General features: G+C 36.9%; 2 protein-coding genes across 4 annotated transcripts; both read left to right on the top strand.

The window, feature by feature from the left end:
- Positions 1-400: 400 nt before the first annotated feature.
- On the top strand, positions 401-10,932 carry LOC137950081 (small GTPase LIP1-like). 3 transcript variants are annotated; one of them, XM_068796447.1, is made up of 7 exons: positions 401-961; positions 3,537-3,628; positions 3,713-3,854; positions 3,970-4,274; positions 9,368-9,421; positions 9,522-9,658; positions 10,534-10,932. In XM_068796447.1, the coding sequence occupies exons 1-7, from the start codon at positions 871-873 to the stop codon at positions 10,739-10,741; spliced, it is 1,029 nt and encodes a 342-aa protein (XP_068652548.1). In that variant the 5' UTR covers positions 401-870; the 3' UTR covers positions 10,742-10,932. The 3 variants fall into 3 exon arrangements, with proteins under 3 accessions (XP_068652548.1, XP_068652547.1, XP_068652549.1); XM_068796446.1 differs by having other exon boundaries at positions 10,531-10,932; XM_068796448.1 differs by lacking the exon at positions 401-961 and having other exon boundaries at positions 3,539-3,628; positions 3,713-3,864; positions 10,531-10,932.
- Positions 10,933-11,249: 317 nt separating this feature from the next.
- LOC137949901 (ras-related protein Rab7-like) lies at positions 11,250-14,507 on the top strand. The gene is made up of 7 exons (XM_068796143.1): positions 11,250-11,575; positions 11,760-11,786; positions 12,368-12,467; positions 12,556-12,702; positions 13,311-13,391; positions 13,473-13,618; positions 14,062-14,507. Exons 1-7 carry the CDS (start codon positions 11,523-11,525, stop codon positions 14,123-14,125), a joined length of 618 nt encoding a protein of 205 aa, XP_068652244.1. The 5' UTR covers positions 11,250-11,522; the 3' UTR covers positions 14,126-14,507.
- Positions 14,508-14,597: the final 90 nt, after the last annotated feature.

Genomic DNA, 14,597 nt, shown 5'->3' with positions numbered 1-14,597 from the left:
ATCTTATATTGTTTTATTAGTTCACTTAGGAAATTCATTATTATTTATCCTAGTTGATTACATTAACAATTAAGTAAATAAAAAAAGTAGGCACATAATTCATAATTATGTAAAAATTTAAATTGATGTATCTAATTAGAAGGTTGTTTTATAAATTTATTATCGATTTAAATTTTATGTAATTATTCAAATTTCTTAAATTATCTAATTTTATAAATTTGTGATAATTTATATAAATATTCAATTTATTTTATCTCATTGAAAAATATTTTATAACATAATAAGTACCCATTTTTCTTAATTTTTATTCAAAATTGAGTTTATTAATGAATTCCTTATATATTTTTCAATAATAAGGGTAGACTTACACAAAACAGCACATTCTATTTCGCGGGTGATCTACTTTCCAAGGTGTACCTTTGAGAAGTTACCGCCGACCTGATTTCCGGCTCTGCGGGAACCCGGCGACAAGCAATACGAGAACGGTAATCCAGCATTGCTGCCGACGGCCGTCAACTGTGGCATCCAAAAAAAAAAAAACATCGTCGAGAATAGCACCGATTCAGGCTTCCTTCTCCACCCTTCTTCGGATCTAGCTTTCAGCATATTGGAATCGAACATCGAGTCCGAGAGCTCCACGGATTAGTGGCCCAAACGTAATGTTGATTAGTGGCCGGAATTCATCCAGAGGTTTGCCGTGAGCTTGGAATTTTTTTCGATCTGGCGAGGTACTCAGGTCTTTGATGGCTGTTACGAATTTGAAAGTGGAATCTCTAAGACACATTCTTTGTGGAATTTTGAGGGGGTTTATCCTTGAGACCTTCTTGCGGTTAGGAGGTGATTATAACTGAAGTGGTAATCTGAACAATCATGTTTTGGCGGGAAAGAGAAAGGGAGATCAAGGAGCAGAGTGGCGACCCTCCCTGCGGACAGGTCCGTGTCCTTGTTCTCGGAGATTCAGGTACTTCGATTTCGATTATTTATTTCTAACCCTGTTCTGGAACGAACAATAAAGTTTTTTTTTTTTTTTTTTTTCATTTTTCATGAATCAACTAAACGATATCAACGAATACTGATTTTGAAGGCTATAAAGTCGCCTGGAATTCGGTCGAAATCTATTCTGTTTCTTTGTTTTCCCTTTTGTATTAGCTGCTTTAATTTAGTTCAAATAAGTATCATATGTGTATTTTGTTATGAGAACATACTTTGATTATACGACACCAAGACGCATATTATATTATTACTTCTCAATTCTTAGCTAAATACCAAATGATTCGTCTATACTAAGTCGGATGATTATGACATTGTCCAGTTATTAGTCCCTCAACTCTGAATCTGTAATAAATCGGTGTGGTATTAAGCAAGAACTTGTCACTCTGTTCACGACATTGCTTTGCGACCTTGGAGCTAGTATTACTTTCATGGAATGTTTATAGCTAAGTCTAAGTTCTTTTCATTTTTTTAACTCTTTTGCAGCACATTTTCCCTCTTTAAAGGTTGACACTGATGTTTTTAATGAACTTGGTATCCTAGGAAATATATTGCTATCTTTTTTATTTTGCCAATTGGGTTGTGAATGAACTAATTTTTTGTTTTTTATAACAATTAGAAAAAGGATTCCATTAAGAAATCTCCCTAGGGAGAGAGAGAGAGGAATAAAAACATCTCAAACAACAGAAAACAAAAAAGCAAGTCAAAGAGAAAGAGAGTTTCTTCCAACGAGCTGCTATCTAGAAACCCCTTCTCTAGCCAAGGTATTAGCAATGCTATTAGTACTTTTGATATGCTGCCAAGAAACATCCAGTGGCATAAATCTTCTACTTCATCTATACACATCAAGAAGCCCTTGGAGGGGTTTTCTTCCTACAGGCCCAACTAATGACCACTGCAGAGTCTCCTTCTACAAATAGGGGGTAGAGAAAGAGCTCATGTGGACTCTAATGCCCACCAAAATGGTCTTACCTCCGCCTAGCATCTCCAATTCCGAAAGGAACAAAATAAACAAGAAGGATAGTATTTGAGGAGCTTCTAATCACGCCACCCCCTTTAACTGGACCCAGGTTGCCCCTGGAGCTCCCATCAAAGTTAAGCTTTAGTGTATTCCTAGGAGGGTTTCAGGTAACAAGGTTTGGGATGGTGCAGTCCAAGGAATTGATGATCTGCTTCCGGTTTTGTTTGATGCGGATGCTTGGGGGAGATGTGATGTCACACCTTTTATTGTGCTTGCCTAGAAAAGGACACAATGGATGCCTCAATGATGCCTCCAATGGACTTTTGCTTAACCTTAAAAATCCGTCAGTTTCCTTTATTCATATTTTTCCAATAGTTGCAGCAAAAGAGAGAAGCCACAGGTCCTTCCTAGTTTTTCCCCATGGCAGAAAGGCTATTGTTCAAGGGGGGAATAGAAAGTGGAGGGGAGGTACTATTGAAGGGCCAACTTGGTGAAAATAGCACTTCAAATTTGTCCTGGAAAAGAACAGTGGAGCAATAGGTGGTCCTCTGTTTCAGGATGAATACCACAAAGCTTGCAAGTTTGATCTTCAATATTACTTTCCCTTCTGAAGAGTTGGTCTACTGTGGGAATTCTACCTTTTGTCACTCACCATCTAAAGTGATTAACTCTGGGAGGAGCTGAGACCTTCCAGATGATACTCTTAGAATATCTTCTAATGAAGGTCATAGCCACAAAGAAGAGGGTATTGAGAGTTAACTGAATATAGTCCAGAAGTGTCCCTCTTCCAGACCATAAAGTCCTCTCTTGAGCTTCTAATGTTAAGTCAGGTCACTGAATTTAAACAACATAAGGTGGTCTATGGTTTTCTGGTTTTGAGAATGGCCTATTCCTTTACAAGCAAGCACTCCTCTTGAGGATGTGGGACTGGCAAAACTGTCAGGTATTTGATTCATATCACACGATAGCTTGTAGTATTGGGCGATCTTCAGGGCCTGTCTTCTCTAATTATTGAGGGACAAAGAAGGTGTGCGGAAGATTCATAGCCCATAAATAGAGATAATGCTGCAGCTTTCCTTGAGTGCTTTACTTCTTAATGGACATAGAATTTCAGAAAATGACAACTGAGGAGATATTTGCAAACTGCTGCAAACTGTTTAATAAATCCTAATGAGCATTCATTGACATTGGATCTGATTAAGGGATGAGAATTTACCTGACCTATCATTTTCAGAAGTGAGAAAGATTTTTATCAATATAAATGTAGCTAGATGTTTGTCTAATTAGTTACTTATATAGATGAAGAAGACCTTCCCATTACTATTACATTCTATATGTATTCCCATTTACAACCCAATTTTGTATATATCATAAAACATGACACATATGTCTCTCTCTTACACACACATTTACCGTCCCTTTTTTTACCTAATATATGGGCTGAATCATGCATCTTGCACAAGACAAGCATTGAGCCATCTGAAATTTGTCTATATTCAGTGCTAGTGTTAATGGAAATTCGCTTCTTCATTTTTCTGCTATGATACAGCTTGATCACTTCAAATTCTCTTCTGTCTATTTGCAGGTGTGGGGAAGACATCCCTTGTTCATCTTATTGATAAGGGTTATGCAATTGCTCGTCCTAATCAAACAATAGGATGTACTGTTAGTGTGAAGGTGATTACCTACCAGCTAATTGTTTCACTTGGATGAGCTTGAGCAACTTTAATAAAATCTCCGTTTCTTTATCTTCTTGTTCAGCATACCACTTATGGGAGTTCTGGCAGTTCTTCAAGTACTAGCAAAGGTGATGCTGAAAGGGACTTCTTTGTTGAGCTTTGGGATGTTTCTGGGCACGAGCGGTACAAGGATTGCAGATCTCTTTTTTACATTCAAATCAATGGTATCAAAATGTACTTCTACACACCTGTCATGTTCCATAACCATCTTGTCAAATATACCCTTTATTGATAGTTGTTATTTGTTTTCTATTATATTTCCCTGTATTCGTTGTGTAGGTGTAATCTTTGTTCATGACCTTTCTCAAAGGAAGACAAAAACAAACTTGTCGAAGTGGGCAGCAGAGATTGCAGCGACTGCAACATTCTCTGCTCCCCTAGGATCAGGTGGGCCTGGTGGTCTTCCAGTTCCTTATATTGTGATTGGTAACAAAGCAGATATTGTGGTCAAGGAAGGAACTAGAGGAAGCAGTGGAAATTTGGTTGATGCTGCTCGTCAATGGGTTGAGAAGCAGGGTTTGCTTCCATCTAGTGAAGAAATTCCCCTTGCAGAAGCCTTTCCTAGCAGTAGAGGACTTATTGCGGTAAAAGCTCCCTCTTTTAACTTGACACTTCGTTTGGATGTTTCACACAATAATTATCTTTATGTCAAAATGTTTGGTGACAGTTTGTTTGTTTCCTACCCAGCATTTTTCTTTTGAAATTAAAATCTAGTCCAGGCATAATTTTAGTTACTGTAATGAGTTCTAATTGAAAAGTTTGAAGTTGTCCTCTAGACTTACAGAGTAGCACTTTTTTGGTTGATATAAATATATATATATATATATATATAAATTGTGTTCAGATATCCCTTTGAAATAATCTACATATTCTGATTCATGTTACTCTTTTATTTACTATAAAGAATAATCTGACATGGATTTAAGATTAGAAAGATTATCTTCAGTTGTTCAATTGTTATAGGACTTATCTTTTACTGTTCAACTTTAAGTATTATTAGGATAAGGGTAATTTAATTGTAATTGGGTTCTACTTGTTTCCTCTATTATAAATAAAGACCCATTGTACTCAAATTACAACAAGTCAGCGAGGTTTTTCTCTATTCCAAAAATTCAACATGGCCTCAAAGCAAGTTATGTGAGTTGACTCGGTCAACCTACAACGATTATGTGATCCTTTTTTGATCTATCATCTCTAGTAGTTTAGGTTCGTATTTATTTTTCTTCTTTTCGGTCCCAGTACCCCTTTTTTTTGGCATTCACACCTCTATACTGAACTTTTCATATGGTAAATTATATATTGACTGAAAAATCTTTGAGTCTACTTTCCAATGCAAAAAGAAGTTTGGCAATCGAAGTTCCCTACAAAGAGAAATCGATATTTGAAGCAGCAAAGGTCAGATTGCAAGAGAGGTTCGAGCAGCAGCTGGAAGCTTCAACTTTTGAGTCGTTTTATGCCATCAAGTACGAGACTTTAAATGGATTAATTTTATATCAAAAGATAGATCTGTCAACCTATTTTCTTACCTATTAAACCAATTCTCAATTTGATTTTTTAGAGGGAGATATCAATATCGGAAGAGTCAATGGTCATACTGGACAAAGAAGAAAGAGTACTCAGTTCAGCTAGATTACTGAGTCTAAAATCTTTCATATTTTTTCTCTCAATAAAAGTATATTTTATGAAGAAATATTATACTTGAATGAAAGTTATCAACGTCTAGTTTCAGAAGGAGAAAATTTCCTGCCAATCTGATCTATATGTAAGGAGATTCATATTAGAGTTGGCAAGGGTCAACCTACATTCTTTATAAAAAAAAGGGGTCAACGTACATAACGAAGCAAATCAAGCGGTCATAAAAGATTAAAGAATGAATTTTTTTTATATCACATTAAGTGTCAAATTAAAGCTCTTTGAGTCTATTTTCTTAAGAAACAAACGATTTGTGATTCTGATCTATCTTGTGCGAGATATTAATATCAGAAGTACTAAAGGATAGTTTTGCCAAAAATCTCTTCGATATTGTTTTCAAGTTTTGCGTTTTTGTTACTTGGTTGTGTATTTTATTTATCGTCAACTCCGAAAATTGTGCTCACCCCCCCCCCCCCCCCCCAAAAAAAAAAAAGTTGTATTTGGCCAAATTTATTAAATTTTACCGTTATAGTCTCCCCTAGTTTTTTTTAAAAAAATATCATATTCTAGATTTTTTTGGAAATATGAGTGTTGCATAGTCGCCTCCTTTCGGTTAAAGTTGTTTTCCTCTAGTATTTCTTCAGTTTATCTTCTTGTGTTTTCATCACTTCAGAGCAATGCCTAGACCCACTACCTAAAAAGTATAGGAGTGTGTCCAACATCTAACTTGAGTCAAGTCTTTTATTCTTCACCCAAAAGGTGATTTGTGTTTGAGCTACCCTTAAAAAGTGAGTAGTCTCTATGTTAAGCCCTAAAATTAGGCCATTTTTCGCCTTTAAAATTGAGTGGAGTGTGTTTTAGACTATTACTATTTTGACTGGTGTATAAAGGTTTGTCATCCGGCTAGGAATGTTTTTCTTCTCCTACATCGTGTTTTGTCCAAGTTGGGTCTTTATGTCATTTTCATCCCCAGGTTGAGGGGGAGAAGTAATACTACAACAAAGAGGTATTTTGTACCACATGTTGTGGTAATTTTTATGTGACCAAAATATTTAAAAATGGAGAAAAAATGATGAAGACTTAATATCGATGAAAATTTTTTAGCCAATGAAGATTGAAGATAAAAAATCCTTCTCATTGCAAGCTGAAGTTATAAACTCCAACTTGAGGGGGAGTATTGAAGAGTAGATATGGAAGAGTCTTTACATGACTCTCACAGTACGAAATCTCACAGAGCCAAAATTAATATGGTGGAGTCTTATAGGAGTTTCACAGGAGGAGGTTTCATAGAAAAGTCTCAGTTAAAGGTGTTTTAGTTATGTTTTTGTTCTATATTGTGCTTATGGGGGTTGTGAGACAAATTTACTGAGAAGTTGAAGTTATAAGCTCCAGTTTAAGGAGGAGTGATGAAAGGTATAATCAGGTTTACTTATTCTAGGAAAATGTTTTCCTGTAAAAAGTAGTTTCCTAGGATTTACGGGCTGGTGGGACATGTATGTAATATCTTAGAAGTTGTAACTATAATTATTTAGGTTTCTAGGAAAGTATTTTTTTATAGGATCTTATTTGCAAAGGTGTAAGGGGAGCAGAGATATTAGTACCTTTTTGTTATTATTTTATATTATAAATAGGAGAGAAGAGAGAATCCTTTTCTAATTTAACATGTATCATTTTTAGCTCTTTCTCTTCTCCAAGAAGAAGAAGAAGAAGAAGAAGAAGAAGCAGAAGAAGCAGAAGAAGGAGAAGTGTCTCATATTGTTCTTTTTCATTGGTTTCTTCTTATCCTTCGTGAGTCATGTCTTTGTTTTCTGAGTTAAGTGTCTCTACTAGCATATCAGCTTTTGGTATAAAGTGCTGTTGACTTTCATTGATTTCATCTCTGTGTCCACAAAATCTTCACATGAAATCAATATCCTGAATCTTTGAACACTTGGTGTTTATTCTCTGTTTTTCTGTCGAATGGATACAAGACGAGCAAGTGATGTCCCTTTTCCATTCGTCCAGATCAATATCCTTTGGTAGTTCAACAAGTTGTGGAAGTCTTGCTGCTGTTGCTTACTAAGTCCAAGTCGTCAATATCAAGAATTGGGGAACAAGGTTCTGAGGTGTCTTGTTGAGAGTATCGCAGCAGCAAACTTGGTTTAAAGTCTTCAATAATCTGATTAATATCAGAGCTCTCCAATTACTGCTGCGATTCAGAGCTACCATTCTTTCTCCAGCACAGCAACATGGAGTCTGGCTTGTTGCAGAGGAAGATAGTTGAGTTGCTTTGATTTTCTTTCCTATGTCTAAGTTGCCTTTTATTCTGCTGGTTGTTTGGGTGATAGATCTAGCAGATAGTTGAGTTCTTTTGATTTTCTGTCCTACGTCTAAGTTGCCTTTTATTCTGCTGGTTTTTTGGGTGCTGGATATATCAGCTGTAAGTATGTGTTTCATGTTTGTCTCCTGCACTTTTATACATCTCTTCTCATTGGAGAGAGCCACCTTTAGCAGTATTTGTCAATTCGAGTTCTCTAGGTCTCTCCTACATGTCTTACCTGACTCAGAAACCAGCAGCAGCAACTTTCCGTTTTCAGCATGACTAAAGGGGGGCAACCAGTTGAAGAGGAGCCGATCTATGGAAGCAGCAATAGTTGAGAAGATTTTGGATTTATCAATTGGAGTTGATTCTCCATGATGAGTTGGAGTTGAGTTGGCACAGAAATCTGGGTTGTCGCTACCATTGTTGTTTGAAGCTATCTTAGCATGTGCTGTTCTTCTCACCTGCCGTCTGTTTAATTGCTTTTGTTTCTGTTGCTTCCTTCCAAATCTGTTGCTTTGTGGTTTATGTTGCTTAAGTTTAGATATTGGTGCACGTATCTGGTTTTTTGGTGATTGAATATCAGTTTGATTGTTTCCTTATGTTCTGTAGCGACTCTCTCATTGTTCATTGTTCTTATATGTAGTAGTAATTTTATGATCTGATTTTAGTTGCTTTGCTGGTCAATCTAGTCAACCTGGTCAACCATAATTTTTGTGTTGGGCTTCCAGAAATCCACTAGTATTTGTCCAATCAGTTTATTTTCCCTTCACTTTGGAACAATGCCTACAAGCCCATTACCTATAGTAGAACTTCATAACATGCCTTATTTGAAGAATTGAAGGGTGTACACGTGTGATTTACTGTTTTAGAAGGAATACGTCTACATAGAGTTGATGTGCATGAACTTTGTCCTTGACTTGGATTTTTGTCACTACAAGAGGCAATGGCATGTTAGGAAATCTACTAGGGCTTCAGTTCTTGTGTCAATGCTTGGCAGATATCGATCCTCTACTTTGATTGGAGTATGAGTCATGTCGTTTGACTAGGGGTAATTGGTTCATCTCTTATATTGGTTGTATCCAAGCAAGGTCTTTTGGTGTCATAGATCCCTAGTTTGAGGGGCAAAAGTAGAGGGAGAAGTGCAAGATAAGAGGTTAGGACCTATAGTGAAAATTTCAAGAGTGGTGGTGAAGTTTCCATTAGAGTTTCTGATCTGTCAAGTTTTTTCAGGATACTCAAAGTAAGGGAGAGATGGAAGATGCAGATTTTGTGAAATTGTCAATTGCAAGATCAATTTGAAGTTGAGGATTGAGAGCTCGCTGAAGACATTGAAGACCCTAGTATAAAACTACAGCTTGAGGAGTTTTAGAAGATGTAATTTCTAATTACTTAGGTTTCTATGAAAGTATTTTCTCATAAAATTCTTATTTCTAAGGGTGTAAGGGGAGTTGGGATGTTAGCGTCTTTTGTATTATTATTTTATGTTATAAATAGGAGAGAAGAGGGAGCCCTAGGAGAATCCTCTTTTAATTTAACGTGTACCGTGTCTTTTGCCTCTCTCTCTCTCTCTCTTCTCCCACGTTCTCCTTTGCTTTTTCCTACCATCATGAAATTTCAAGGGAAGAAAGCTTATGATAAAAAATTTTGGATACCAACCATTAAAATTTTTTAAGTGAACTGTTTAGATTTTACTGATCTAAATTATTTAAAATATTAATTACTTCTGGGTTTATTAATTGACAGGCTGCCAAAGAAGCCAGGTTTGACAAGGAAGCGATGATCAAATTTTTTAGGCTGGTCCGTCTTTGTTACTATTGTAATCTTGCTTGATTACTGTCTATTATTGGCAATGAATTAGTTTTTGATATAGTATTACAAAAAACATATGGTTTTGCAGTTAATTAGGAGGAGATATTTCTCTGATGAATTGTCAACATCAAATTCATGGTCTGCACTGCCAATTCAGAGGTCCATTCGTCGGTCAGCAGACAATTTACTTGATGATGATGATGATCAGTTCCACAAGAATCAAAGGTTCGTGCCTCTACTGACGAGTTAGGTTTATATTAGTTCCCAGTTTCTGTAGTTATGATGTTCTGGGTTGTTGTCTCATAACATGCTCCATGCAAATTCTCTTTTTCACTTTTCCATAACAGTGTAATCGAAGAGGAAATTACTGAATAGAGAATGTACAGTGACTAGGGTAAGAGGGTAAGAGAAAGTGTGAGTTCATTTTATCTATGTTCATCTATTTTCTCTAGAAAACATTTCTTTCTATGCTATATGTGTGAATAGAAAGCACAATTGAAACAGGTAATATTTATCTAATGTAAATAGAGAATAACATCATGCCACCTCATATCATTTCATCAAACTTTCCATGCAGGCTAACACCTCTTAGGTTAACAGGTAGCATTTACTCTCTCCCACCCATATCCTGTGCAGTCCCAATGGCTAAACCAGAGGACAACATCTAAGAGTTGTTGTGATATCTAATGATTCAAAGAAAATATGGATTCACTGCCTAATTTATTGAATAAGCATTCTTTGCTATACAAATGCTGACCACTACTGCAATATTTGAAAGAGATCTGTTTGCTTTGCAAGAATGTTTATGGTTCATATACCAGGTAGTCATTCGATTGCCACTCCTTCCAAGTTCCGACAACTAGCAGACTGATGCAGTTTTTCTGCTACAGTCAAATACCCTCTTTGACCATATTCTTTGGCAGCTTTGCACCAAGTTTTCTTCACGTCTGGCGTTGTGTTATCATTGGAAGGACTGTTCAGAAAGGTCTCAAATGTAGCGTTGAGCCACTCAAATGTCTACTAAATCCTTTCAGTTGGGAACGGAGTGAGCTTATCAAGCAATGTCATAACCTGTTTTTTTTTTCCAATATTGGCAGCAGCAACAGTGATTTTTACAAGTCCAATGCACTTCCTCCACTTCCTGCCCAGCGAAATCTCACTCCGCCTCCAACTCTTTACCCTCAACAGCCCATGTCTTCCTCCATATCTGAAGGGCATACTACAAGTAATCTTCCAAGATTTATCACCATGAATACCTGTCTGGAGATGGGCAATACAAAATCAAGACGTGCAGACATCAACGTCTGATTCATCTACCTGGAGGATGCACCTGGTTTTCAGACGTTGAGAATGTAGATTGATTGTTGCTTATTAGTGAAACAAAACCTGATGCCATTCTTTACAATTACTGTAAACTTTGCAGGGTTCATTTTGTAATGGTTTAAGTAACTTTTTCTTCCGAAGATAAAAGTATTATATGTAATGGATCAATTGACAACCCTAACCGGCTCTTCACAATCATCGTCTTCAGAGTCTTCAGAGTCTCAAGTTAAGGATAACCCTAACCACCACCCGCCAATCTTCTAATCTCTAATACATACTAATAATAATAATAGAGTACCTCGCAAGAACGAAACGAAGAAGACGTGCCGGCACGTGTGAGTTCCATGACTTGAATTTTAAAGAAAAAAAGAAAAAGCGGGAAAATGCACGAGCTTTGTCTGAGTCCGACCCTGACCTGTCTTCTTCCTGTTTTTATTTTCGAGGCCTCGCTGGCACCCCCGTCTTTCTGTTTCGTCCCTCCGTCCCTATTGATCGCTACTGAAATAAATATGTTCGTTTCAATCGACGACAACGTTCGCTTCGAGTCGAGCGGTTCCAGCCTGAGGCTTTCCCTGCTTCGCTTGCATGTCCCTGTCCCTGAGCTGCCTGCAAGCCCGAAACACAGGAGAGAAAGCGAAGCTTCGAGAACTCCGACTCCTTTTTCTTCTTCTCGTTTCTTGTACTTTCCGTTGCTCAACTCGGAAGCCCAGGAAAAACAGAAGACCTATTTGGAGTTTCAGTTTCGTTTTCCTCGATCTTCTCCGTAATGTCAATGCGAAGGCGGACCTTGCTTAAAATCATCGTTCTCGGTGACAGCGGGTGAGTTTTTGTTTTCCTGTTTAATTTTCGCGGATTACTCCTTTTTATTCTGATTTCGCGCTTGTTTACTCGTGCTTTGTTTGACTTTCTCGTCATTAATTCCTTGTTTTGTAGAAATGTAGGGTTTCTGTTATCTGCATTTGGAAGTGTTTGATTGTTTTCCTTTTTGTTGTCGATTTTGCAGGGTGGGGAAAACATCCTTGATGAATCAGTATCCTTCGTGTGACTAATGGATCTGTTGCAGCTGGTTAATGGTTCATTTGTTTGTTTTCAGTGAGGTTCGTACTTCGAGATTGCGGTGATTGATGACTGTTACAGTCGAATGTGGCATTGGTTCTCCAAGCATTATATATATTGTTAAGTTTTCGCCAAATTCTTGGCTTCGTGTCTGGATTTTTTTTTTCTCTTATATGGTAATCAGTGGATCCAGTTGCTTCCTGAGTAATCGAAGATTATGCGGGTGTTTATCCTCCTTTGAATATGAGGACGATGACCTTGTATTTTAAACATCTACTTTTCAGTCTGGTCCCATCTCCTTACGAGTTGGTGGTACAACGTGGGGTTTAATACCTGTTCGGAGATTCTATAGTATAACGCTGGCAAGTAGAATACTGTACATGGATGTGACAGGGGAACGAAGTAACGCTGTACTTCTATTACAATTGTTTCTCGTGCTTTAAGCGTCTGTTGTTGCTAGGGTAGAAATTTCAATACTTAATATTTTATTTTTTTCTTGCAATACGGCATTCTTGTTTGAGCAGAAGCAGTGATTATCCTTAACTGCTTATTTAGATATGTGCACAATAAGTTCAGCCAACAGTACAAAGCTACAATCGGTGCTGATTTTGTTACAAAGGAAGTTCAAATTGATGATAAATTAATCACTTTGCAAGTGAGCTCTCTTTTATGAGATATGTTACTCTTTTTCTCTCTCTTTTTTTTTCTAGTCATCTTTATGAATTTATCTGTGTTGGTGCTAGATCTGGGACACGGCAGGGCAGGAAAGATTTCAAAGTCTTGGTGTTGCATTTTATCGCGGAGCAGATTGTTGTGTTCTTGTATATGATGTCAATGTGCTAAAATCATTTGATAACCTTGATAATTGGCATGATGAATTTCTTAAACAGGTATATACTGTCTGCATCTTAAGTCTTTCTTTTCTTGTTTGTTCCTATAAGCTTTTTCTTTTTAATATTTTTTTATTATTGCTTCTTCTCTTGAATTTTTTGAATCCACCCCAAACTTTTTTTAACTCGTTAAAAATTTGAGCACTAGAAATGATAGAATCGTTTACCTACATATGTCCTTTCTTATATTTGGCATGATATGGTCAATCTCATTCGCTTGAGATTTCTTTGGGGCCCTATATTTCTGCTTTTGAGTAATCTAAACATACCTTTCTACCAGGAAACTACATGCACTTGAATCTAGACAGTGCAACGTAGATAAGGTTTTGGGCTATGTACTCCATTGAAAAATCTTCTGCTGATTACCTATCATTTATGCTAGCACATTGTGAAGGCCATCCTAGTTGGTTTGTTAGGCATGAAAAGACATGATCTAGCCTTCAATATATTGCTTCAGAAAATAGTCATGCAATTTCTGTAGTGTGGTTGTTCTGGATCCTTGTTGATTCTCATCCTTTTTATGGTATCACTATAATCAGTATACATGATTCTTTTGTTAATAGTTTTGCTAATCTTCTTTTGTAATATAATTCTCAATTATACTCCAGGCAAGTCCATCAGATCCAAAGACATTTCCATTTATCTTACTTGGAAACAAAGTTGACATAGATGGGGGGAACAGTAGAGTGGTAAGGTCAAGAGATCCCTCAAGTTCTTTATTTTTTTGTTTTAGTTAGCGTCATTTTTTACCTCTAACCTCTAGTATGCAGGTCTCTGAGAAAAAAGCAAAGGAGTGGTGTGCTTCCCGGGGAAATATACCTTATTTTGAGACCTCTGCGAAGGAGGATTACAATGTTGATACTGCCTTTCTATGCGTTGCAAAAACTGCACTGGCTAATGAATATGAGCAGGATATGTAAGTATATATTGAGGGGCAAGGTTTTGTCCTTTTTCTTTTTTTTTTGGTTGCTTAATCCAATTCCCAGTGTTTGGCCACGAAAGTGTCACTTATAGCATGTTTATGCAAGATTGGCTGCTGAATGTTTTGATGCCACCTTTTGATTACTTGTACCCTCCCTTGATTCATCATGAGTAAAAAATTGTAAAGATTAGCAAGTTGTCTACGAAGACACCTTGCGTTTTGAGTGTTTTCTGCCAGCCAAGTAAATGCATACAAATCTCTATCAGACTCTCTTGTAATTAGCTTGTACTTTGCTATTGATGTGGCTTTTATTATTTGCTCTTTTCTGTTTCCATGACTTCGTGTGATGTTTGTACATTTAAAACCACGTTAAATCTTATCTTTATCTTTCTGTAGTCCTTGGGCCGCAGTAGCTTAAATTTCCGTTCATTGTGCAGCTATTTCCAGACTATTCCAGAATCGATTTCAGAAACTGAGCAAAGAGGAGGTTGTGCTTGTTGATGCTAGCTTCTGTGATTATAGGGAAGCAACAGATGCAATTACTGTTCTTTGAATTGTCCGGTGTGCCTAATCTATGCTTGGGGTTTCCATTTTGTTCTCAACACCTTGTGGCCAATTTTTTTTCAGTGCACCTACATGTATACTAACTTCAATCCAGGACATTACAAAATTTATTCTTGGGGGTGCTGAATGAAAGACAGATGTTTCTATAGGAAGAAACTCGAAAGTCTGAATCAAATTGAAGGGAGCAGAACTACAATTGTTTTATTGTTGATAAGGTGCAGCCTCGATCAGGGTCTACTATGTATATATGCTCGTTTTGTACTAATGGTGGTTGTGTATATTTTGGGATGTAATCCTGTGAGAGAAGAATCTCATGAACTTTAGTATGATCCATATTATTTTATCTACTTTTGAGTTTTTACAAATATAATAAGGTTGCTAGTAAGTGAAGACTTGAAAACCATAAGAT

This window comes from Aristolochia californica, unplaced genomic scaffold, assembly GCF_029961685.1.
Source record: "Aristolochia californica isolate CCGP_79_NKW_82.1479 unplaced genomic scaffold, dmAriCali1.0.hap1 SCAF_14, whole genome shotgun sequence".
NCBI lineage: Eukaryota > Viridiplantae > Streptophyta > Magnoliopsida > Piperales > Aristolochiaceae > Aristolochia > Aristolochia californica.
This window is presented reverse-complemented; position numbering and strand designations above follow the sequence as displayed.